At 39.2% G+C, this 26479-nt stretch overlaps 1 protein-coding gene across 1 annotated transcript in view; it reads left to right on the top strand.

Annotated features, from left to right (window-relative positions):
• SUCLG2 (succinate-CoA ligase GDP-forming subunit beta) overlaps positions 1 to 8485 on the top strand; it is a 164880-nt gene extending 156395 nt beyond the window's left edge. Inside the window, exon 11 of the mRNA XM_075574278.1 lies at positions 6929 to 8485. Within this exon, the coding sequence (XP_075430393.1) occupies positions 6929 to 7044 (116 nt within the window). The 3' untranslated portion in view covers positions 7045 to 8485. The remainder of the gene's footprint in view (positions 1 to 6928) is intronic.
• The last annotated feature ends 17994 nt before the right edge of the window (positions 8486 to 26479 follow it).

The following is a 26479-nucleotide window of genomic DNA, read 5'->3' as shown; positions in this document are numbered from 1 at the left end:
TAAATAACCATTTTTTCCCATTAAAGTTCTACCTTTTTTTAAACTCTATTTCCAGCTGGTAATCCCTCTCGGTAAGATATACTTGCTCTGAACATGCCAGAAAGCCATCTGACATGTTTATTGTTTTTTATTCATAGCTGATGGCTATATCTTCCACAGCCACCTGCTAAACTATGAGCGACGTTGATTATTCTAGTCGCTGACATGTGTTGGAAATGGAAAATAATGTAGCCGTTTCGGGCACTGTTGAGATAAGGAAAACAAGGAGTTAACCCCTTTGCCTCTAGAATGCATGCAACACATTGATTTGCTCTCCCATCCAGAGGCAATAGGAGTTGAGTTGTGTAAAATGATTCTGAAATTTGGCTTACATACTTGTGGATACAATAATACCTTCGTAGTAAAGTCGCCTTTTTAGGACTCGGCAGCTGGACAGAGCTCAGAACATCACAGTGCATTGCTTCAAAGCAGGGGTGGACAACTCCAGTCCTCAAAGGCCACCACCAGGTTTTAAGGATATGCCTGCTTCAGCACAGGTGGCTCAATTAGTGGCTCGGTTTTTCAACTGCTACTTTGAAAGGCGACTGACAGTATGCAAAAGTGTGTGTGGTGTATGTTCTTCTCATTACCTTCCCTCCCACATTTTATATCAGGTTGAAGTGACAGCTCAGGAATATAGTGTATGAGTTTTTGAAACGAGTACGTAGGATGTTGAACTGTGTTCCCTTGATCTGTTGGTGCCCCAAGTTCCCTGCTAAACATCAATTGCACAGTAATGTAACTCAGCTGATTCACTTACAGGATGGTTGGAATCAACTGCAGGTGACTATTAAACAAATTGGCTGCCCAGCCGGCCCATAATGTCAGATGCCCTTAAATAACCTTTTAATGCTCTACTAAAACTATGAGCCAGGTCATGTGTGTAAACAAGATGTTTGTCTGGCAAAGCATATAAAACCTATAAAATACGTGTGCTCATTGCCTGCAGAAGTGTATATAGAAAGGTACTATATGACATCTCCTATTTGGCACCACAAGTGACGCCGCAGTGTCATGCGATGCGACGTCACGTAACCCATCCGTGTTGCCATGGCGACGGGCGTCACGTGACCCAGTGCCGTCATTTGATGCCACGTCACCCAAAGACATCTGAATCAAGGTAAGTGAGTTAGAGGCTTTGCGTGGTCCCCTAGCATTTAATTTAAATGCCTTGGGGAAAAGCGCAGGGCCTTTGTAACTGCCGCGTCCCCCCAAAAAAAACATCTTGCGCCCCCCATGATCTAGCACTATATGAAAGCAGCAATACTACATGCCCCCCCCCACCCCCCTTTTTAACATAATGGCTGCTTCAGTCAGTGTAACTCAGCAGCTACTGTACAATGTATCCTATTATATTACTAATGTAACAAGATCTATTGTTACAGTTACATAAAGGAATATTGGCAACAAAGTATCACAAATAGGAAAGTGTTCCAAAGATCTTGCACTGCTTGGGAGGTGGGCTAAAGCCTGATATAGAAATCATAGGATGCTTTAAAACTCATTAGGAATTGAATAAAAAATAAAAATAATTCAGTAAGTTACCTAATACTACAGAACTGATTTATTTAAAAACTTAATTAAAAAAATAACATAAGATTTCACATTTTGTTGCTTGAAATAACAAATAACACTATTTTATTTCATCATCGTTACTGGGTGTTGATTGCAGAAAATGCAGGAAAACTAGAAAGGTATTGGAATCTTACCACACTAAACCCAAGCTCCTTTCAGGATGTGAGCGTAATCGTAGGATCTATCCTGTATGATCAGAAGCTGGGTATTCCTTTTGCCCAAAACTCAACTACAAAGAGAAGGGGCAGACCGGATATGTCCATTGTGCCAGTCCCGCAGGCAACTATCTTGGTTACTTGCCTGAGTTTTGTGAATTATACAGTACGTTGAGTATTTGAAATATAGCTTTAAAGCTTGACGTTTCAGCTAGACACTACATTTTATGCATACTGTATGTCTGTACATCTATCCTATGTTTCACCAGGTAAAAACTAGTACAGCTTAACCCCATTATAACGCGATCCGTTACAACGCGAAACCGCTTACAACGCGATGCAAGCGTGGCTCCCAATTTTCGTATTTATGAATACTTTACAACACGATTATTGGTATCTTAAATACTTTATTGTACAATGCATACAATGGTACATTATTTCCAACGCGATCCGCTTATAACGCCATGTGATTCTTTGGACCCCAAGCACAGCGTTATAAGCGGGTTGAGCTGTATCTGTATCGAATCCTTTAAACCTACTTGTGCAGTGTTAGAGCAAGCCTGGTTACCCTATGTTTGGAGACCTATCGATCTCTGATTTACCCAAAGTACATTCAGTACCATGGTTTATTTATTTATTTTTAAATCTAGTATTTAAGTTCATCATTCTGGGTTTGCTGTTACGTTGGACTTGCCTGTTTTGTGAAAACTACATGTTTCTGAAGGTTTAACCTGAGCACTGAACTCTCTTTACAGTTCTTTGACACCACCCAGTGGCAGGAGAATAATGTTAAAGCATTTAATTGATTTTCTGCTTCTATATTTGAATTAAATAGAAGTAGCTGTGTTAGTCCAGTTGAGGTTAGTGCAAAATTAATGAGTACTTCAGTTTTAGGCGAAACCTTTTTGTATTTGATATTGATATTTTCGGACAAGCTTGCGGGGATTCTACTCTAGAACCTTGGGTCAAGCAATACGGTTTTAAGAATAATTCCAGGAGTTTAGCACATGTCAAATCCTAGTTAATCTAAAATGGAAGAGAGAATCAGAAATAGTGGCAGAGGGATTTTAAGTCTGACTTATGTTGGGTGTTAAATACCTTCATGTAAGAAACTGCACCACCTTTAGTCTAGAACCCTATCTTAACTAGCTGATATAGAAAAGGTACAGAGAGACGGGAGTCTCCACCAACTCCCACATAAGTATAAAGTGTATCATAAAAGTGTCTACCCTGCACTCAAATATAATACAATCAAGGTAAGTCCAAAGTAATATTTGTTTTAGTATTCAAAGATATTGTCATCAAAATTGATCCAGAGTATTGTTTTACCAATAAGGACTAAAAAAAATATTTATATAACAAAGCACACACAAAACCAGAGCAACAAAACATTGTGTCAAAAAGGGGGAAAAGGGAAAAGCAGACAGACAAGGGAATAGAAAAAACACACAAAGATATATATATTTATTTTTTTTAAAGACAAAGGGGGCGTCGTCAACGTTTCAGGGCAATCAGCCCTTTCTTCTGGCCCATTCCTGCATGTGAAAATAATGTAGTACGGTACTTCCCTTTTATGACCAAAAAGATCTACCAAAGTCCCATCTGGAGCCTCAAGATGCAATACGGATACATCTACTCGTAAAGTTCAGTTGTAAATGCCGGGGGCAACGAAAGCCGCGCAGGAGTCGGACGTGTGGGGATCATCGCAGCGCTGCTTTCTTTGCCACCAGCATTTACAACAGAACTTTGAGTATAGTTCCCTTTGTTTTCCGCTTCTTCTGACACGGTTTGGTTGCTCTGGTTTACGGTGTGCTTTATTATATAAATACTTTTTTTAGTCCCTATTAGTAAAACATTACTCTGGATCAATTTTGATTGCATTATCTTTGAATACTAGGCAAAATAGTACTTTGAATTTGCCTTGATTTTGTATTATCTTTGAGTGCGGGGTAGACACTTTTGTGATATACTAAATACATTCATGTCCATTGGCGGTAAAAAGATGCGTCATGCTTTCAGTAATGTGAAAATGTTCTACTGTTAGGATGCTACAGCTACTCTGGTTTTAAAGTTCCTTCATTCTCTGTATGTAGTATTTTGAATTATAAATAAAAAACAATTAAAATAAGAATATAGTCAAAAATAAAAAAAAAGTGTTTACCCATCTTTCCAAATGTGAGTCATGAAGGCATCCCAAACAAAAATCTTTATTAAGAACAATCCTTTGTACCTAAAACTCATTTTGTTTTAATTTGAATGGAGACATTAAACATGGATGTTTGAGGAATAAGCTGCGTCCTGACTGTAGCTTCCCTAGAATGACATTTTGGTATATTCATGTGTACAGCAAAATAGTGCTCAACACAACAAACATCCGTCTGCTCTCGTGTAGCAATGCGAAGAATCGAAGTTATAAAATATTAAATTGACATTAATTGCAGACTCCATACAGACTAATAGCAGACATGGGAGAAAGAAAAAGAGCAACTTAAACATTCTTCTTCCTCTCAGACTTTTGGCTTTTAACAAATGCCATTGAGAATAATGGGACAGAGACATGTCTGATTAAATAGTTGATTTAAATTGTTAGTTGTTTATAGTGAACCAATGTGTGGCTAAATGGACACAGATCAATTCGACTAACTGACTTGAAGTGGTATAGTATTTACTCTATTTACTCTTAAGTACTTTTAAAATTAATTTTAGACTGCATTATCACTGTATAATACACTAATCACTGATCCCTTTCCAGTCCTGTTATACAGTCGGGTTCTTAACTGTATTTCACTTTAATATAATCTTTTTTTTCTTTGTTTTTGTGTGGAGTACCAGCTGGGGAGCAAAGTTCTGGTGTACAGAGCTATAGATATCAGCCACTGGTCTAGTTTCTACACCGTTTTCTTATTTCACTTTGCTAAATGCTTGTAAAGCTAATTAACTCGAAGAATGCCCAAATTACACTGTTTAATAGTCTGCAGAACGCATATGTGCAATTTACACAGTCATTATGGAGTATGCTGTAAATTATCAGTTTTAAACAAATTACAAAGCACTAGCATATAGCTAGACCGATAGATTGCTGATTAACTCGTAGGAATTTGTTAATTACAGTCTAAATGCTGCAGCAAAGACTATTCAGACAGCTGTTTCTGGGTTTGAGTACTTGGCACACATTGATGGGCTGATGATCTCACTGGTGTGAAGCAGAAAGGTGCAAAGGTGCACATTGGGGACTACAGAGATTTATTGGTGTGGCCATAGTTGAGTCTAAATCATTATTCACTATGGATTCAACTACCTTACAGCACAGACCTGTTACAGGCCCGGTTTCAACTATTATCTGTTTTATTTGGTTCCTACACCTTTTTTTGTTTTTATCCTCACATTTAATATCGTACCTCGTTCACTTCTTCATATCTTAACCAATTTCAAAGTATTTTTTTCATACGTCCATGTTCTCAAATTCTCCTACTACACCACATCATAGGATAAAATAAATAGCAAATCTCTATTCTTATGGAGGGCAAACTACCATCGTTGCAGCATGGTGCTTGCAAAAAGTGCCAGATGCAATTTCTGAAGCTTATGTACAGACGTCTGTGGCCAAGATTAAATTCATGTGATCACTCTGCCACAACGTTTGGGAAGACCTGTCCCACTACAGCGTTGATGAACAGAGAGCTACAGGAGATGACTGACAATCAGTCTCTCTCTTAATTAATCTGCTTTAATTTAGTTGTGCTTTTGTTTTTTGGCAGTATGACGGTGTCAAACATGCTTCCTTCCCTTACACGTATCTTAATTTGTAGACTCTTTTTTATGGCTCTGTGCATGTCCACTTAGGTCTCAAATGTTTGCACACAGATGCTTTCAGAAGTATAGCACTACAAGATTTGCAGTTGAACATGGACCATGAAGCACCTAATGAGCACATAGAAGAAAACCAATGCATGATACGTCATTGCATTCATTTAATTGTCTGTGGACTGGATTCTTTGCAGGTTGTGATGCCAACGTGATTAATTATACACACATCTTTTACAGGGATGTGCCAACACCGAGGTCACCCGTGTGCCAACACCGAGGTCACCCGTGTGCCAACACCGAGGTCACCCGTGTGCCAACACCGAGGTCACCCGTGTGCCAACACCGAGGTCACCCGTGTGCCAACACCGAGGTCACCCGTGTGCCAACACCGAGGTCACCCGTGTTCTATAGATCCATACAAACAGTAGAATACAACAGACTTTTGCAATGAATCCATTCAAATGAAAGGCTTTTTATTTCTCTATGTATCTTTAAAAAAAAAAATTATGCCCATATACTTCTTTTCAGTACAATACAGACGAGCAATTATAATGTAATAAACATTGCATAATTGTTTTCCATTTTGGGGGGAAGAAATACAAATTTGCCACCAGAAATATATCTCTAATCTCTCCACATGCTCTGTGTTGCGGGGCTGATAAGGTGTAAAAAGCACTTTCTAGTGTAAGTTGGTCATATTGTATTTACAAACCAGCAGTTACAGTATACTGTATAACGGGAAGTAGATCAGTGAGAATTTGCCACCAGAAAAAATACATGCAGCATTTCATAATCTTATGGAGTGCAGCATTGCTTATCTCCTTAGATCAGTGGTAGGCATCATGATAAACCTAATGGGCCGCATGTGGATCCTTATGCCCTTAAAAGGGCCAAACACCACCCATGTCCGCTTCTCAAGGTCGGCGTGCAGAGGAAAACTGTCCCACTCCTCTCTTTACACAAGAAACAAGTGAATTGCACGGTCATTAGGGAGCTGAGGGAGCGGGAACAGGCTACGATCCACACCAGCAATATCTCCATTCCCTCTCCACTGGAGGGCGCCACAGGTGAACCCTCCAAGGGTGGCATGTGTCCCCCAAGGTGCCTGTTGCCCACTATTGCCTCAGAAATACAATAGCTGGATACACCATGATAATGCGTGTCGAGGCTCAATTCAGAGTTGAATGCCATTCAAGGAATCTTGTCAGAAAAGCTGGAGCGATGGAAATATGTTCTTACATTGTTTGTTTTGATGAGATATTAAACATGCACTTGTACGTTTGAAAAAATGTTTTTTTAAATACTGATTTGTAGGTGATAGAAATAATTGTCATGTTACTTTCCCTCCATAGGAACAAATGTCCATGAAGCCAAGAAGATTCTGAGTGAGAGTGGGCTTCCAATCACCGCTGCCAATGACCTGGAGGACGCGGCGAGGAAGGCCGTCGCAAGCGTAGCAAAAAAATAAAAGGCATTTGAAGACTATCGGCCAGAAAAATAAGTTGTGTATCGCACAAACAAAACATTTAAGAATGAATATGTTTTAGAATTTTTAGTGAAACCCGAATAACAAAATCATTTTATGGAGACGGGGAGGGAAGAAGACCGTTTATCTCTAATTTGCACAACGTGTTTTTGTTTGGTGTCAATTATGCAAGTAACAACTATCAACATATTTACATAGATCTGTTTAAAACTGTAATCAGTCACTGATATATATTAAATATATATGTATTAAATATAACAAAAAAGTGTTGGAGGGGGTGGGGGGATATCCCGTATTTTTGCGGATCCGATGGTTTGCTTTGAAATGAGGCAACAACAAAAAAAAGTAGATAAGCAATGAGTATTTTATATGGCACACAATGACAATATATGTATTCATATGTACTGTATGGCTTTTCATATTGCCAAAACACTTCTAAATTTAAGCATTTCAAAATTTGCCTTAAGGGATTTTCTCACTGATGAACCACATCTTTGATCGCTACGTCAATGATATATTGATATACTGTATTGTGGAATCACTGTGAATTCCTATGACGTAAATGTGAAATATTTTATACTGTCGGGAAACCATTGCAGCTAATGCCACAGGTAATGTCTCCAGCATTTCTGTATTGCTGGGCTAAGGTGGAAATAGCACTTTCTAGTGTAAATTTGTCATACTGTATTTACAAACCAGCTGCTACAGTATGTCAGGGGAAGTAGATCCATGAGAAAATGGAAACTCTAATATTGTACAGTTCGGTGTTTACCTCAATTTTTTAAGCATTGCTAGGCCGTCCATTTTTTCTACAACTACAGAATTGGGATGTACACTGGCGACACACTTTATTCGAGCTTGGCTAGTCCCACGAATTCGGGTATACCCGGGTGTATTGAGGTTTGTGACTGTTTTCTGCCCGAGTACATTGAGTTATTTTCCAAGCAGGGATTGAAGCATTTTATTCCCGCTGGCTGCAATACTGCACAGTATATATATATAAACTGCATTACAATTCATGAATTTATGCCATCTGGTAGACACGCAAAGCATTGCAGCCTATTAAATCCTAATCATTATCATTTAACAGATCAGCCGCCCATCAGCCAGGCATGAACCCAGGCTGGGAAGGCAAATGCAACGGGGCTTGTCAGAGGTTAGTAGTGGCTTATTCCAGGTATCTGCCAGGTACATACCGGGTATTTGCTCGAATAAAGTGTGTCGGTGCAGTAGATGGCATTTGTACGCATGTGGTGTAATCCTTCCATAAGCTGTGTAAGGAAAATCCATAGTATGAAGTTTACATGCCGAGAACTTCTCATGTTTCATCTACTGATCATTTCAAATCCATAATTCTGAGTGGCATCCTCCTTACCATTTGAACAAAAACTTAAAAACAATAAAAGAGGTCTGTCATGACTCACCTGGATGTGTGTGTTCTTTGATTTCTATTCCGCAAGCCTCCCTGGTAGTGAAAGGTGTTGCAGTGAAGGTCCTTTATCCATTACCAATTAAATTGCAATATCTGGACAATAATTATTTCATATTGATTTGAGTGTGTTGATTTCAGGTGCTTAAATATTTTTGGTTTGTGACCAAATCACTAACTGTAATTGCTAATGGTATCACTTGTTTGGGGAAAAACCCCTTCAAATTCTCTTTTAAAAGATGTCTAAATCAAATGTGGCGTTTAGTGCTAAAATATTCGTTGAACTGCCCAGTAATAGCTGCATAAATGTTGTCAGGGTGATTAAGTTAATCAAGACCAACTTCAGAAGTAGCCCTTTTTTTTTTGTAATGTTTACTTATGACCTTTTAATAAATCAAATCAATTCATATCAATGTTTTTTTTATTTATTTTTAAGTAACACTAAAAATTCTTGCAACATGGAGAATATTTTTGTCATAAAGAAGTATGTTTTAGTCAATCAATCAAACTGGTAATTGAGCATCCTGCATAGGGAATCTGTCACACTTAATGCAGTGTATATGTATTCCTTGCTAGAAAAGGTCAAAATATGAGCTATAAGGAAAAGAAAAGTATGTGCTGGTTGAACTGCCATGTCATTTGTTAGGCTCCCTAAGAAGGACATGGTCTGAAAACAGAAGTAGGTCAATCAGGTAATGAAAAGCTTGGTTTATTGTAAAAAGAAGCAAGGTTATGTTGTGGAGAGTAATTGTGTACGCTGCCAAACTGGTTCTTGTTGGCAATAAAATATAAGGTTATCAGGTAGATGACAAAATGATTAATTGCCTGTAAGTGAAACTGGGGAAAGGTGCTTAGACAGATTAAGTGCATGAACTTTAACATCATGTGAAGTACAAAATGGGAAGATGTAGTAACAAGATCTTCCCACTGTCATTGATTTCGGTCGGAATCAAAGAGCCGACCGCCTGCTCTCGCTTAGCATAGAGCTCCATGGCACGTTTGCTAAATAGCAGCTGCCATATCTTACCTTCCTCATGTAAAGGAAATAGGGCTTTGGGAAGAGACCAATTTAGGAGAGGGCTTATTGAATTGTACACCTCCAAATATATATATATATATATATATATATATCGAAACAGTCTGTCTATTAGTGGGTTCACTGGCTTTGCATCTCATCCCAGGCTATGGTTAAAAGCTGTGTTTAAAACAGCGAGCATTGGTTTTAGGGCTCCATGTAATAATGTAATTTCCCAGAATCCCTCACTGCATTGAAAGCACTGTATGCTAGTTGATGGCCAAAAGCAGGGTTGCGCACAAGTAATATAGTTATAAAATGTGTGTATGTGTATATATGTATGAGGTAAGGAGGATTGTCTGGATGAGTGAGGGGGAATTTGTGTGTGTGAGGGAGGCGGGAGGGAGGGAATTGTGTGTGTGTATATGGGGGAGGGGGGATTGTTTGTGTATATGCAGGAGTGGGGATTGATTTGTGTGGATGAGGGAGGAGGGATTGTGTATGTGTGTGTGGATGAGGGAGAGGGGATTGAGTGTGGGTGGATGAGGGAGTAAGGATTGTGTGTAGGTGAGCGAGGGAGGGAGATTGTGTGGTGTTGAGGGAGGGGGTTTTGTGGGTGGGGAGAGAATTGATTGAGTGTGTGGGTGAATGAGGGAGGGGGGATTGAGTGTCAGTGAATACGGGAGCAATCATCCTACCAAAATCTCCAAGAACAAACCAGCTAAATCATCCAGGAAATAACCCCAGAGTAACATCCAAGGATCTGCAGGCCACTCTCACCTTTTGCTAATGTAATTGTTCATGACTCAACGTCAGAAAAAGACGGAACAAGAATGGTGTTCATGGAAGGATAGCCAGGAGGGAACCACTGCTTTCTAAAAAGAACATTGCTGCTATCTGAAGTTCACCAAAGAGCACATAGATGACCCACAAGACTTCTGGAACGATGTTCTCTGGACAGACGAGTCAGGTAGAACTTTTTGGCCTCAATGAGAAACGTTGTGTTCGGCGAAAATGAAACAAAAGAACCTCATCCCAAACGTCAAGCATGGTGGTGGGATTGTGATGGTTTGGGGCGGCTTTGCCGTCTCGGGACCTGGATGGCTTGCAGTCATTGACACAACCATGAATTCAGCATGTATCAGAAGATTCTAGAGGAGAAATGGGTCATGCAGCAAAACAATGATCCTAAACATACAAGCAGAGCTACAAAAGAATGGCGGCAGAAGAAGAAATTCTGCGTTCTAGAATAGCATAGTCAAATGCCGGACCTAAACCCCATTGAAATGTTGTGGCAGGACCTGAAGCGAGCAGTTGATGCAAGGAAGCCCTCAAATGCCACTGAGTTGGAGCTGTTCTGTAAGGAAGAATGGGCCAAAATTCCTCAAAACCGATGTGAGACTGACCAACAGTTACAGGAAAGACTTAGTTGTAGTCATTGCTGCTCGAGAGGGTGCCACCAGGTACTGAATGTAAAGGTTCACATTCTTTTTCACACATGGATATTCAATGCTGAATCCTTTGTGGTTAAATAAATGTTGAAAAACGATCATGGTTTTTGTGTCATTTGTTTGATCACGTTTAACCTCCAGTCCGGTATCGGTGATTATTGCATTATATGGGGGGAAGGTTTTGGTTGGGAAGGTCTAGAAAAAGAAAAGCCAATTTATACAATGTTTATATTTACATTGTGTCTAACATTTGAAAGTTTTAAAAGTGTAATCACAATAATATTGTGCACCCTTTGCCCCTGGCTCCCGGTAAAAAAAAAGAATGTAAGTTTTTAGTAGTTTAAAAAAAAAAACTAAATCTGGTGTTGAGCAGCCCCGTATTAGTCCATCAAATAATGATTGAATGTAGCACACACATTAATCCGTATTGCTAAACAACACTCGCACACACAAACCTGGCACTTTGGGAGGGTTTTATTACCCTACGAGTGGTTTCTGTCATGATCTGACTGGATTTCTTCAGAGAAATGCTTCCTTTTAAGATGCCCTGAAAGAAGTACAGAATATATTGCTCACAGCAAGACAGATTATTGGCGCTGTACCGCTGGGCCATCCAACAGTGCAAGGCTTTATTGTGCATCCATTGTAGGTGTTAGAAAAATTCAGCAGGTCTCTTCCAGCGATACACTGCTCATCTGCCCAGATTTGTCTATCTGAAAGTTGGTTAGAGAAAAAAAAAAAAGCAAATCTTTGTAGTTGCAGATGGAGCCTTGTTATGTACCTTTTGTTATGGATCTTTTGGGAGGAATATAAATGATGAGATGACAACCCCAGTACTCTGATGTCACTCAGAGGGCCAGTCAAGACACAGGCCCGCCAAAGTGGGGGCAAGTTGCTATGGAAACCTGCTTCAGCAACACACAAATGACAGACAATGCTACAGACTTATGTTTTAAAATATTGAAATATAAAGCACAGGGGATGCCTTACCTGAAGAGCTTGCAGTCTAATGAAAAAAATAGGTTTGAGATGTAGTTACTGAACTAATTCTGAAGGGACAGAGTTGAGGTTGGGGGGTGTGGGAGGGGGTGTTGTAGCCTTACTCTTGTACGAATACCTGTGATATATGGACAGGCTCTTGAGCCAATGACGGAGAATACAAGGGAGGTTTGATATGATTGGTTATCTGGAGGGGCAAAAGAAGGTGAGTTTAAGAGTCCCCAGCGAAGCACGAGGGTCATTGCTGCCTAGACCAAGAGGATACGGTCATTGTACCAGTGAGGTTGGAGGCCAAGACAAGCATGTGAGCAGAACTTTTCGGAGCAGCCACAGTTAGGACAGTCAATGTCCACCCCACGTATCAACTGCTGACGTTATGGGAGTCATGAGTAACCCTCGAGGGGACTCAACATGAAAATACCACAGCACAGGTACTGGTTCCTGTTCAAGTCTTTGAGATGTAACAGGCCTGCAACGTTTAACCCAAGACACCGAAGAGCTTCAACTCTGTGCCGGCACCTATAAAGGTCCTTTGGACGTTGAGAGATTAATACGCAGGACTCGCACGTTGCTGTTATTTAACCTGTGTTACATAAGTGTATGATCTTGCTGATATAGGATCACCAATGTTACTGTGGGACCCTATAAATTCAAGCCCCTGTTATTCAAAGATGTGTTGTCATACCACCAGATTTCTGCCAAGCTCTCCGCTAGCGGCCTAGCATATCATTCACAAAGGGGAGCAGGACTTGGACCCCCGCCCTAGCATATGTACAATGTGTCTAGGGAAATAAAAAAGAGCGCAACCCCATAGCGCAATATGAAATTTATTGGGGAAAGGGATACAGGGGAGTCGAGCACACTTACAAAGCTTTAAATAAAAACAAGCATTTGTGCATAAATGTCACCACCAACGGAGATAGAGAACCATGTCAGGACTGCATACACAACTCTCCGACTGTAGACTGCCCGTCGCAAGGTAGGGGATGCCCCGATGTAAATGGACAATTCCCTGCTACCGGCCAGAGTGGTATCCACTACACGATCCGGCCACAACCGTGTCGCCACTTGATGACGTTATGCCGAGTAAAAGACTTCCTTATGCGTTTCGTTGCAGACTGCGACTTCAGAGGGTTTATGGGTAGTTTCTAGTATCAGTGCTTGAAATACTCTCACATTGTCAGGCTGAGACTTAATCTAACCAATAGGACTGCCTGACAACCAACTAATTTCTATGCTTGTAGTGAATAGCATATGAGACCACTAATCTGAAACTAAACCCACAAAATAATCAATATATGTTGCTTATTGCTAAAATGCACAAACCCATGCTTCGATATAGACAACATTAATACGTTACAATACAACCTGTATATATTATACATATAAACAGTTGGGAGAATTTAGAACGTGAGGAGGAGGGGACAAATCACGTGATGATAGTATAAGAGGAGAAGTTCAGGTTGCTGAACGTAAGGGTGATACCAGACCTAAGGACCCTAAATCTAAAATACCTAAGCAGCAGCATTTTTTTAGACAGGACTCCCTGGCAAGAAAGAGACAGGGAGAGAGCGACGAAGGAGAAACAATACCCTCTCTGGGACGACAACGCAACCAACAGCAAGCTGGTTGTCCGAAGCAAAAGAGGTGCAGAGGAACTAGAGCAGGCTGGATCCAGCAAAGGAAAAAGGCTAACAGACTTCTGATTAAAACACCTGAAGTAAGTTCTATATTTAACCTTTCATCTACAAAGTTATCTGTCCATGAAGTATCTTTATTAGAACATGGACTTTCCTTTTCACCCAATGTGGGGCACCAATGCTTTTAATCTTTTTGTAGATTTAAATAGTTTTATTAGGAAAGTAACGCTAAAATGGCACTTTAATATTCTTAATAATATAAATAAGAATAATACGGTAGCCTTGTTCAATACACAAGATAATCTTTGTGTTGATGCACTGTCCTCATTACTAGTAGAATTGGGTGAACAGACACAATCAGTGGATGGGATTTTGAATGAGTCAGATTTGACACTTCATCCTACTTGTTAAGGGATTATGGATGAAGTTGCTGAGTTAAATGTAGTACAGTCCCCCTTTAGACCCAAATCTATATTTTTTCCATACCAGTCTAAGGGAGGTTTTATAGATTCCTTCTACAGTATAGTTTTAAAGGATTTTGAACAACTTTGTTTAAAGACAACTCGTGTTGCAATAAACCTTTCCAAGTCAGTTAAAAATCTTAAAAGCAATAAAGGGATTATTGTCACACAAGCAGATAAGGGCAGAGGCATTGTCCTTCAAGATAGAGCAGCCTATCTGTTAGAGGTGCACAAACTCCTGGGGGACACTGCCTCCTACTCTATTCTTACGGAAAACCCAACTACTGTCAATTAGTTAGAATTGAAACAGTTTCTTGAACAGGTGTTGGCAATCAGTCATTTCTAAATTAAAATTATATCAGGAACATCCAAGGACTCTGATCTATTATCATCTTCCTAAGATTCATAAATCATTTCTGAACTCCCCTGGAAGGCCCATAATCTCGGGAGTGGGGTCAATGACGTCCAATTTGTCCCAATATGTGGACTTTTATCTCCAACCTTTTGTCACCAGGTTGAGGTCCTATATTAGGGACACTCTGCACGTCATTGATTCCATGTCTAAGATAAAGTTGCAACCAACATATTTGTGGGCTACATGTGATGTTTCGTCACTTTATACATGTATTGATCATTCCAGGGGGCTGGAAGCAATTAAGTATTGGCTGGGTCTGGGGGCGAAATTATCCCCCAAAGACAGAAAGATTTTCTGATAGTATTAACTTTATTTTGAAACACAATTATTTAATGTTTGACACATTTTTCCTTCAGATCTGTGGTACGGCCATGGGTACGAGGTTCGCTCCGAGTTATGCAAACCTCTTTATGGGGTTTTGGGAGGAGTTCTCCATTTGGAGCTCGGGGCGGGCCTCATATACTATGGCCGTTTCATAGATGACATCATTATTATTTGGGATGGTGAAGAGGTGGCATTTAGAAATATCTTGGAGTCATTAAATGATAATCAGTTGGGGCCATCCCTGGGGCCTGCAAGACATGGAGGCGCTGTCACCGTTAGAAAGAATCAGTTACTACAGCAGAAGCCTGTCCTTTTCTCCTCCACAACACCGCAGGATGCTCAGACCTACTGTAAGCCAGAAGGTATGCACCGCACCACATCGTGTAATGGCACGAGGGGGGGGTGGGGTAAACAGTTTTATATATATCGGGGGGTTTTGACACCTGTTATTGGTCTGGTTCTACATTTTGTCCTCGTGTCTGTGGATGGTTGCTAATATGTATGACGTTTGCCTATCGGCTAAACATCCATCAGGTTATCTATCTAAGGTACTGTACCCTTCTTGTAAATTCATGAAAACTTCATTATATTGATAAAAACATCTGTAGAATTAAAATCGCAATAGTAAACCGATTTCGCTCCAAGGCCATTATTACTGTACTTATTGACTTATCCTTGTGTGAAATAATTGATGTAACCTCTCTGACGCAATAAATGTGAATGGCTTTTTATTCTTTACTTTATCTTTTGAAGTACGGCAATGGATGGATATAATATATCTGCAAAAAGAATTATTGTACCCACTCATTTAGAATGTTTATTTTAATACATCCAAATACAGTAATTGTTGGGTGGTTAGATGAATGGGGAGTATAGTTAATGTATGTTGTACTAAACGTGCCAATTTATTTCCAATTCGTTATTTAAAGCGCTTAAGAAATAATGATTCATTTTACAGTGTGCATAGTAAAATAACAGGACACACTCAGAGAAAATTATCTTTCTTGTTTAAATGATCACAAACCAATACAAAAACGTACCTGCTGTCATACTTTATGAAGCCATTATATGCCCCGGTACTTTTTTTGTTGTAAGTATTCTTTGCCATAGTTTGTTTTAGCAGAAACAGAATTTGATGGCAGATTAGAACCACTTGGCCTTCTATCCTGCCATTTTTCCTACCTGCTTTAAAAACCCTATTTGATCATTGGGCCTTTCTTTTGTATATAGGATTTAGCCTTATGTCTGTCCCAAGCATGTTTGAGTTCCCTTAGAGCATTAGCCCCCTACCCCCTCTGCTGGGACGCTATTCCAGGCATCCACCACCCTATCTGTGAAGTACTTCCTTACATTAGGGCTGTATTCTATATTTGCTAAAGCGGCTGATCAATAACATCAATGGGGAATAGCTTCTGGAAACATCCCAATATATAGTCTAAAGCCCCTTCGCTGCCCACTCTCCACCTTCAGATCATGACCTCTTGTTCTAATGCCTTTCTTCCATTCTTACAGATAATATTACTTTATTTAAATGAATTTCTTTATAAAGCAGGCAGGCTATGAAGGGGAAAGTATTAATAACACACATACCTTACAATGCAATGTATAATCCCTTTAGTTCGGGAAATATACATTTCTGTTGCTGTAGCTTTTGAATAAGACTCTCCATATGATTCTTTTCTTTCATTACTAGTGTATGTTGTACCCTTGCGGAGCTACCTGCTTGTTCATTTCAACCACTTTCATATGACCTGTGTAAGAGGAACTAAATTCACCATCTCTGGGATTCTTCATAGATTTGATTTAAATGTATCCTTTTGAGATACTACGAAATCATGCAGTCTCAAGTACAGACTTGATCTGTGAAAATCCATGTTCTTTATTCAATAAACATAGGCTGCAAACGGTTTACCAGTTTTCACACCACTGTTTGAGGTGGGTGTCAGGTGTGTGGTAACGATAGCATTAATTGTTTGACGCCTTTAAATAAGGATTGCCTTACACTCCAAAATGCACTTCTCAATATGGTATATTTAGTCATGAAAACATAAAATATGGATGAGGTTATCTATAATGAATGTTGACTAACAAAGATGCTATATTGCACACTGCACTTTGGTTTAGATTTGTTTTAAGTGGTGATACCTTTTAGGGGACCAACATTAGTGGCCGGATGAAATGTGTACAGAGGTTTAAAAGACCGCTATAATTTCATCAGACCCCCAGTGTTGCTCCCCTAAAAGGTATCACCACTTAACAAATTGACATTTATCAAGAACCAATACAGCTATTAGATCTGTGAACTAAACAAAACCCTATTGTAATGTTGCAGCACAAAGCATTGTTTCGGGGATCTGTGAGTTATTGCAGATTTCACAAGGTAACCCAAATGCCAGTCAAGGGTTTTAAGAGTCACCTCTTAAGGTTTTATTCATACAGTAGTGTGTTATTTTGGCATTTTTACTCTGTTTCAAAACAACCTTTTTTTGTTTAAATTAAATTGTCATTGTAAAAAAAAAAAAAAAAAAAAAAGATGCATCGGTTGGATAAGAATAGATCCTGTTTTCACCACATTGAAAAAAGATAAAACATATGGAAAATGGCTGTTTTGGACACTGTTCTCACTCCCACGGGATGCAGAGCGATCGTATCTGATGGTTTGGTGTATACAGTATACATTTAACAAAATGTCATTAATTCATTTTATATGTATGAATGCTAAACATCAAGGCAGCATCCTATAGCATTTTCTGTGCGTTGGTTACTTTAACTTAAGTTACATTCATCTTTTTCCTGCCAAAGGGGCTGCAAAGATTATGTATAAAGATGGCCCAATTTGCTCCACAAAATGGAGTAAAAATTTCCATTCACGTACCTGCTGCACATGTATAAAAGTGGATATGAAATCAGTGTCAAAATCGGAGAAGGAGCGGCTCAGTGAGTAAAGACACTGACTGGCATTGAGAGTTTGAAGCAGCAGAGCCTGGTTCAATTCCCGGTGTTGGCTCCTTGTGACCTTGGGCAAGTCGCTTTATCTCCCTAGGCCTCAGGCACCAAAAACATAGATGGTAAGGTCCCCGGGGCAGGGACCTGTGCCTGCAAAATGTCTCTGTGAAGCGCTTTGTAAAACTAGCAGCGCTATACCAGAACATGCTATTATTATTATTAAAATGACTACACTTGCTAATGTCTCAAACCACTCCAAAATGTCCTTGCGTTGTCATTTTAAGCCTCCATTTAATGAGCCATGCAACGAATGCACAACATTAACAGTACATAGTCCTTTCATTGAGGGTTTTATTAAAGAACTACAGTGTTCCTAAAATCGCAGGCATCAGGGATTCACTGTGAACCCATTCACAAAGTGAGTCCCCAGAATGTTATCACATGGATATTCTTTCACAAAAGGCAATGGGATAAACACATTACAGCTGGGCTTAGAGTTCAGGGTTTGTGTTGTGAGACGCATGGTTTATGACACAGACTTGTGGCTATATGAAGTAAGCAGTGCCATTGTATTGTATGTCTTTATTTATATAGCGCCAAAAGTGTACTCCGTGCTTCACAAAGAATACAGTACAGGGAATTATAATTATACAATAAGTGCATCAAAATCAGACAATAGGAAAGGAAAACCCTGCCCCAAAGAGCTTACAATCTAAGAGGTTCTATTCCATAGAACACATTTCAGCACGGGAAGACACCTTTGTGATGTTGACCTTTATCTCTTACAACAAGAGGAAGCAGGAAACGAGATCGGATAAAGCCCTCAGTATGACTATATACAGTACACATGTAATACGCAGTTTCTTACTATTATAGTTTCATCAGTGAAAGATAGCACCTTCACAGCCTATAAAATGTTAATGGGAAAGTCATTAGCTGCATAGCCATTGATATATTTATCACGAATTGCGTGAACTATAATCGTTGAGTATTTAATGAGCACGACAGAGCTTACAAAGTACTGTGGCTCGTCTATTTAATAAAAAATTAAAGGCCCTATTTAATAAAGTCCAATAAAAGCAGCTTTGTCGTAACAAACAAAAATGGGGGAGCTTTTCCTCTGAATTGTTTTTACACTTTTTGCCGAATTAAAAGAAAATCAGTTATGCCGGATTTACAGCCCCCAAAAAAACGCCAGGCAATTAACATTCACAGAGGTTCAAATGAGAGATAAAAACAGTGATGTTTTTCCATTTTGGAGAAAAGGTCTTGTGTCTGACATAAAATATCCTACCGTATGCACACTCCCATTCACTCCATCTCTCCCTCCCCCCATTCAGCTGCTCTCTGTCACATTCTCACACACAAAACTAAACCATCCAGCTGGAAAAGAGTTGTGGGATTCTTCAGGCCTTTATACGGTATAGACACTTTCATAGGAGATTTCTATCATGAACAGGTGTTGGGCCTTCTTTAAAATTTGTTAGGTTGCTTCTATTGTGTGTGTGTGGGGGGGGGGCTAGGGGGAGTTGTCGTGTCTTTGGGTCGTTTCTCAGTCTTTTTCTGGTTTTCCAATTCTCCAGGTTGCTTCTCAGGTCTGTTCAGCAAAGGGAACAAGGCAAACAAAAAATTAGTGATTGTACAACGGTTCACATAGTGAAAAAACACTTGGTGGAGCATATAGAATACTGGAGGGATTCACATTTTTGGGGGGAGTTTCAGTTGCCCCTTTACTGGGACGGCATTGGGGGTTTCACATGTCTCCCAATTTCTTTGTGAAAAAAAACCAGCCGCAGCGCGCGCCATGGAGATGTAATCTAGCCCTAAATGGTTGGATTGTGAACGCCTAATGTATTGTGTTGCTAAAAAAAAGAAATGAAAGGTAGAAAGTATTCACACATTAAAAAGTTCAAATGATAAAATATTCTAAACCAGAGTTCAAAAATGAAATGATATTTAAGGCTGCAAAATCGACAATGACAGACGTCTCTCTTGTTAACCATTTGTGTAAAAACTATTTGGATGCAATAGATAAATACTATACACTTCCTACATCGACCTTGGCCCCCGTGCAGACGCACTTACCAGAACACCCTTCTACTGTCTCTGCACGTTCTTCCTACACACCACTTAGATTGTAAGCTCTTCAGGGCAGGGACTGATTTTTCCTAATGTTACTTTTATGTCCCACTGTGTTATATTATTATGTCACGTGTATATTACTGCTGTGAAGCTTTATGTACATTAATGCCACTATATAAAGATATACATACATAAAAGCGATACGTATACTTCCAGAAACAGCCCAGTAAGAATGAGAGGATATTATTTTAATGTCGAGTAACCAGCACGTTACAATAATTTTTAGTCTCCAAACAATCTGTTAATAAGTTACTGTATATTTCATCAATTGCTGCACTCGAACCCAGTTTCTACCACCACAAATACACAGCGCTCTGTGTATCAAAGAGCCAATTCTGGCGTAAGGACGTTATTTTGACGCAAATACACCTACTACAGGCTGCGTCCATGTATTCATCTTACTTGTGCCATTTTGGGTATGTCTACTTCTGCCCGGAACAGGAGGTGGGAATTATGGGGCAAGTGGGAGGAGTTAGGGCGGAGTAACATTTGCATATTGACACGGGCCTATGTCAAAACATACGACATGCGTTACTTTTCATAAAGGTTTTCACCGTCACCTTAAAGGTGGCGTTAGTCTTTTATTAGCGCAGAATACTAGCGTGCACCATATTCTAAAACAGTAGAAACACTTCATAAATATGTCGCGTCAGCGCACACGTACCTCTTAGTACATAGAGCCCATGGTAACACAGCAAAGGGGCTTACAATGTTTTATTAACCTCATACATCTCTGATCAAAGAGAAGTGTGCTTTTTTTAAATTTATTTTTTATCCATCTTCCGTAGCACTTTAATACCATTGTAACATGCAATCCAGATAAAGGCTATACCAGGCATTAGTTATGCCAATTAAGGTGAAAATCTGATCGCAATTATACAGTCAAAAAAGGCCCAGTATACAGCCTACCTGAACTGAATTCATAGTGTCCTCCTAATTACCGTACTCCAGAAACATCACATACATTTTGCTTGCCCTTATGAGATGGGAATTATCTGTGTTTTGTAATCTAAACACTAGCTGTCTGCGACGGGATGAAGGTGACCTTGCAGAACTAGCAGCAATCATCTAGAAGAAATTGTGTCCCTTTTCTTTAAATTATTCTCATAAGCTGCCTTTTTTGGCAAACCCGAGAACATATCAAACCTGCATATGTCAAATGCTATTGACATCAAATACCTTTCATCGAGCCCCAAGCCTCTTGGTGTTTTTGAGCTCCTCTCTCAGGAAAGTGGCTTGTCACCGATGATTTTTCCAAGCGAGGGAACTTGTGGCATAATGAGACAATATAGCTCTAGCATACAGTTCCGAACCAGTCGTCTTACTCTTCATGCTCCAAAGAAGTGTCTATATAATGAAGAAGAAACCACAGGAAATGTGCATGTCTTATGAACGTTTGCATCATATGGACGTCATAGCAAGTAAAAATAAGACATTGCACAATTTCATTTTGATTTTCGATCAGTATTCATACAGTATTCATACAGTATTCATGATCATGGTATAATAATGGTGATATAAAATCCAAATGAATATTTTGCGTTGACGCAATTTGTGTAACGTTTGATCCGAATCGGCCTCATTTTCAAGATCTTTGCTACAAGTTTTGTACTTACGATCTGGGGAGTGTCGGGGGAAGGGGGCATGTTGGGAGGAGTAAGTGGAGGAGTTAGGGGGGAGTTACATGACAGATTATAATGAGATGCATCAAACTCTGTGGGGCTGATGGTCACTTTTCGATCTCTTGTATTTGCTTTAAAGAAATCCAAGATGGCACAAACTTCTCTGGCCAACAGTCTGAATCAATTGCAGGAAGCACGAGCAATGCATTAAAACAGACTTCTATTTGCACTTTATTTTGCTAAAGCACATCCCCCTGTGTGTTCAATGCATTTAAAATGTATGGACAATAGAGAAACACATTTAAATACACAAATGGCTATGTTTCAAGCAGATTCTTTTCAAATTGTAATAATGCCACATAGCCAACTATTACACCTAGCATCTGTGTCAAATGTAATAAAAGTTTGATGGATTTGATGCAGGTTGCGTATGCAGGAAAGGTTAATGCAGGCTCAGACCTGTCAGTTTAAATGACAGTAAAAATGGGTGAAGAAAACCAATGCAAACAGAGAGAGAATTGATATATCCCATTATAAAATGCACATCGAGTTAACTTTCTCCTAACTCCTACTGCTCTCCATATCGCTTGCTAAAACAAATTATGCTACAGCAGCCAAAACGGGCACAAGGCACCATGAGACATTGATCTAAAGTAATGTATTCTAGGTCTTAGTGGCTCCCTGCCGGTCACTCGAGTTCTATCCAGGTCTGGATCATCTCCCTGCATAGGGTGCTAGTTTTGCTACGGATAAAATATTACATTGCTTCTAGGCATTACAATCATAATTCCCAGCATTCCTTGAAGAAACATTTTTTCTTTTGGCATGTTGAGACTTCAGCCGTTCTTACCCTTACAGATTGCCGAATGTGAGCTTTAAAATATGCTGTGAGCAATGGAAGCTTTCCAAATTGAGATTGAAGAAGAAGAAGAATTAGATTGGGTATGGGAGAAAGAGACTGGGGTGAATGTGTTTCCTAAAGGAGTCTTTGTGTGTATTTTGCATTGGGGGCTTTATCTGTATAGAATTGAGATGTGCAGGTGTATTAACAGTTCTGAATTCTTTAACTAACTTACAACATTAACGTATTTATGTTTAGCAGTTCTTACCAGCATTAATATTGATTTTACCAGTCGCTTGTAAGCAAGATTGGGGACTTCTACTTCACATAACACATTTAGTGGGAGGTATGTCATTTCAACAATCCAATTGTTTGGGAAACCAAAATCATTGCCACCAAAGGACTGTCTGATGTGACTATCTGAAAAGATATTTCTGCAGCCTGCTTTAATCCCAGAAACTGGCATTGCTATGGGTTTTCGTGAAATGTCAAAAGTATTTAGAATATTCAAATCTATGGAATACAATTAAGGGACTAGACCAGTGGTTTTCAACCATTTTTTTTTTTATGGAACCCAATAATTATATTGCGAAATTCTATGGAAACCCAGCCTTCTCTAATAGCGCGTCTGAGATCAGATGTATTGTAAGGAACGCCAACCCTCTCTAATAGCGCGTCTGAGATCAGATGCATTGTAAGGAACCACAACCCTCTCTAATAGCGCGTCTGAGATCAGATGTATTGTAAATTCTTCTGTATTTGGTAAAATTTTCAAATGACCTCAAAATGGCACAAAACGCTTTAGGGACGCCCGGGGGGAACCCAAGGGCTCCTAGTAACCCCGTTTTTGAAAAACACTGGACAAGACCTACCCTATAATAGCACAAGTCACATTAGCCCTCTGTGCTTCTGCTACCAAAATTATACCAAAGTTCTCCACGGTGCAGGGACATTATTCTTAATTTTGCCAGCACATACATCCAATATTTAAACTATATAAAAAAAACATAAACACACACAAACTATTGTAAACTTAGATTTTCAGTGACACATATTCACATTTCATGTTATGCACATGGATTTCCCGGCTCATGAACACGTAAAACAATGGGAATTTTCCAGTATTTGAATACTTCTATTTGTTATCATTGCTGAACTGGGGAAATTCTGCATTCAAAAAACCTTACATTAGCACAGTAGCAAAGCCAGGTTTTTTTTTTTTATTTATTTTTTACACAAAGGTAGAATAGTCATTAACCACTTAAGTGCTGGATGACCTTGCAATGCATTGCAGACCTCTTAGCACTGAAGGTGTTAAAGATATTCACAGCTAGAGATTTTACCTAAGCACATACCCATGTCCCATCATCATTGCATAACGATTGGTTTCTAGGAAGTGCTGCCCCTGACATCTTATGATTTGTTAATGTAAATATGTTTTGGAAGGGCAAAGGCCTGGTTGGAATGTACTTTTCATTGGCATTTATCTTGACAGCCCAGAATCAATCCACAAACCTCAACATTTCTTGTTCAGCAAATGTTTCTCCTGTGTTTTTTTTTTTTTCCAATGCTTTGTGTCTCTGGTGCGTAACCTCCATCTGTTATTTCAAAATGTCTCGCCTGTAGCCAATTTCTTTTTTCACCTCTCTAAAGACATTTCTTTCCCTTATTTCCTGTCCGATTCACTTCTCGTCTCTGGATGGTTTCACACATTGGATATATATATATATATATATATATATATATATATATATATATATATATATATATATATTTGCAATCCTCTCATTTGGGGACTTTCCAGGCAAATCAAATAGACAAAGCAATAAATACCGCAGAGTGAACATGTTTTTGATCTAATGCATCATCCATTACAAAAGTGAAAGATGTGTCTACTTCACAGAAATGATGACCGGTCCTTGTTACCTGGTACATGTGCATGTCCGGTCTTCACATAAATTAATTATTCATTTATTTTATTTAAACAGCATTGGATGTTATAAAGTCAGATGAGCTCTTATCTTATCTAAGTATATTCTAGCTTTAGGGTATAGGGTTAGACTTTAGAAGTTGTCAGGAATAACTTCAGGCTATTTATACTCTGTAACATACAACTGCATGTTAATAATCTTGAAACAAAAGATGTGAGTTACAATGGCCAGTTCAGTCTATCCACATACGTTGCTTTAAATTCTATGTGAAAGGGTCTGGTGAAAGTAAAGATAATTATCTGGCATCTGACTGTTCCTGGTAACCTTTGGAATATACTGTGCAGTACCTGGCACATCACTAATATTTAAAGTAGCATTCTTCTCACAAGTTATATAGAATAACTCTCCCAGTTCTCTAGTTTCTCACAATCCTTCTATAATGTGACCAGAGATTTTGCACTTGAGGCAGAAATGTTATGAACAATTTATCTATTTCACTTTCATTTTTCTATTTACAATTCTTATCCCATGCTTGGTGCTTTTACCACCAAATTAACATGAATTCCACATCAGCGTAAATACTTGCTACATTAGTGCCAGAGCATATAATTGTCACTCATTTTTCTGACAGTGATAATCAGATGGGAAACAAATGATGAACTCCACTGAGTGGGTATTTTATTTTGTCTTTCCCAAACGCACTGTATAAATGTTTGTGTGCAATGATGGGTAGGAAAAAAATACGACGTAGGCAGCAACATGACATTCTTATCTTGATTGCAGCCACTTGCAACAAATTAGTGTGATGCAGATTCTGCTTGAATTGATGATACACTAGGGTTCTGTGCTATTGATGACAATGTAGCAATTGCCATAAATGTCTCATTTCAGGATAATTGGAATGAATCGGAATGAGGGCGTGTGTACCAGCTTGTTCTATTTTGGAGACAAAACATGCAGCAATATTATGATAATGGGCCATTAAAAAAACAGGAGCATGTAAGACATATATTTTAATTTAGGCGAGGCTGTTCCAGCATCAAAATCAATAGCATAAATAGTATGACATAGAAATAAAAAGTTATCATGCTCATTTGTGTGTATGATTCTTACAGATATTCATGTACAACAGAAAAGGCAACAGAATATGCACTAATAAATTTATATATATTATATTATTATATATTTTATAACAGTATAACAAAATATGTACCCACGTTACTAAATTCTGACATTAGCTAGACATATATTCTCTTAAAGCAGGGGTGCGCAAACTTTTCAGTCTGCGCCCCCCTCCCTGTTCGCGCCTCCCGCCTTACCTTGTTTCCGGCGTCAAATAATGCCGCGGGTCAAGTGACGGCACATTGCAATGGGAACATGGGATCATTTGATGCTATGTTGCCATGGCGACGCATCACCGAAGACAAGGTGAGGGAAGTTGCAAAGGCCTCACGCGGAGCCTCTGTAATCGCCGCGCGCCCCCCTGGAAAATCTTGCCCCCCACAGTTTGCGCACGCGTCTTAAATATGTTGCTTTTACGTTGCCGGCCTCTCTGGCAGCAAAGGGTTAACAAGCCTTTCAAAGTTCTCTACTGAGAGTTTGTGTATGAGCTACTGATATATAAGATCACACACATTGTTGTCACAAGGTATATATTATTTTTCATGTATGAGGTTAATGATCATGGCGACGCTGTTTTCGCGGTTGCCATGACAATGACTACTAAATACCGTGATGATGAAATGATGCTGAGGTATCTGATGTCACAGCGATGGCGGCCGCCAACTGGTGTAACACATTGTGAGAGGGGTTAAGTACCTATATAACGTACACATTATCAGTGGTCAGTTGGACTCTTAACAAAGGGCCATAACCTCAAAAAGTAGAGTCTCTTCAGGCGAGTGTGTCAGCTATGTAAGTGTTTTCTATTTTTGTATTCAGTATTTTTATGTAATTATTTGTAATTGTCACTTTATTTTGTATATGTACGCTTGAATACAAATACTTATTTTTTTATGACTGGTGTCCTCCCTTTCTTGATATTACTAAGATTGTGTTTCCCCCACTATTCTTATATACATGGATAAAGATTTATCAGTGACCAGACCTAACAAACACAACATTTTAGGAGCACTTGACACTGTTGTACATTCAAAGCTGTCTAGGACATTGGGTCACGGCCATTTCGCCACGACTAAATG

This window comes from Ascaphus truei, chromosome 17 (genome assembly GCF_040206685.1).
Source record: "Ascaphus truei isolate aAscTru1 chromosome 17, aAscTru1.hap1, whole genome shotgun sequence".
NCBI classification, from domain to species: Eukaryota; Metazoa; Chordata; class Amphibia; order Anura; family Ascaphidae; genus Ascaphus; species Ascaphus truei.
The sequence above is the reverse complement of the archived record's forward strand: the minus strand, read 5'-3'. Positions and strand labels throughout refer to the sequence as shown.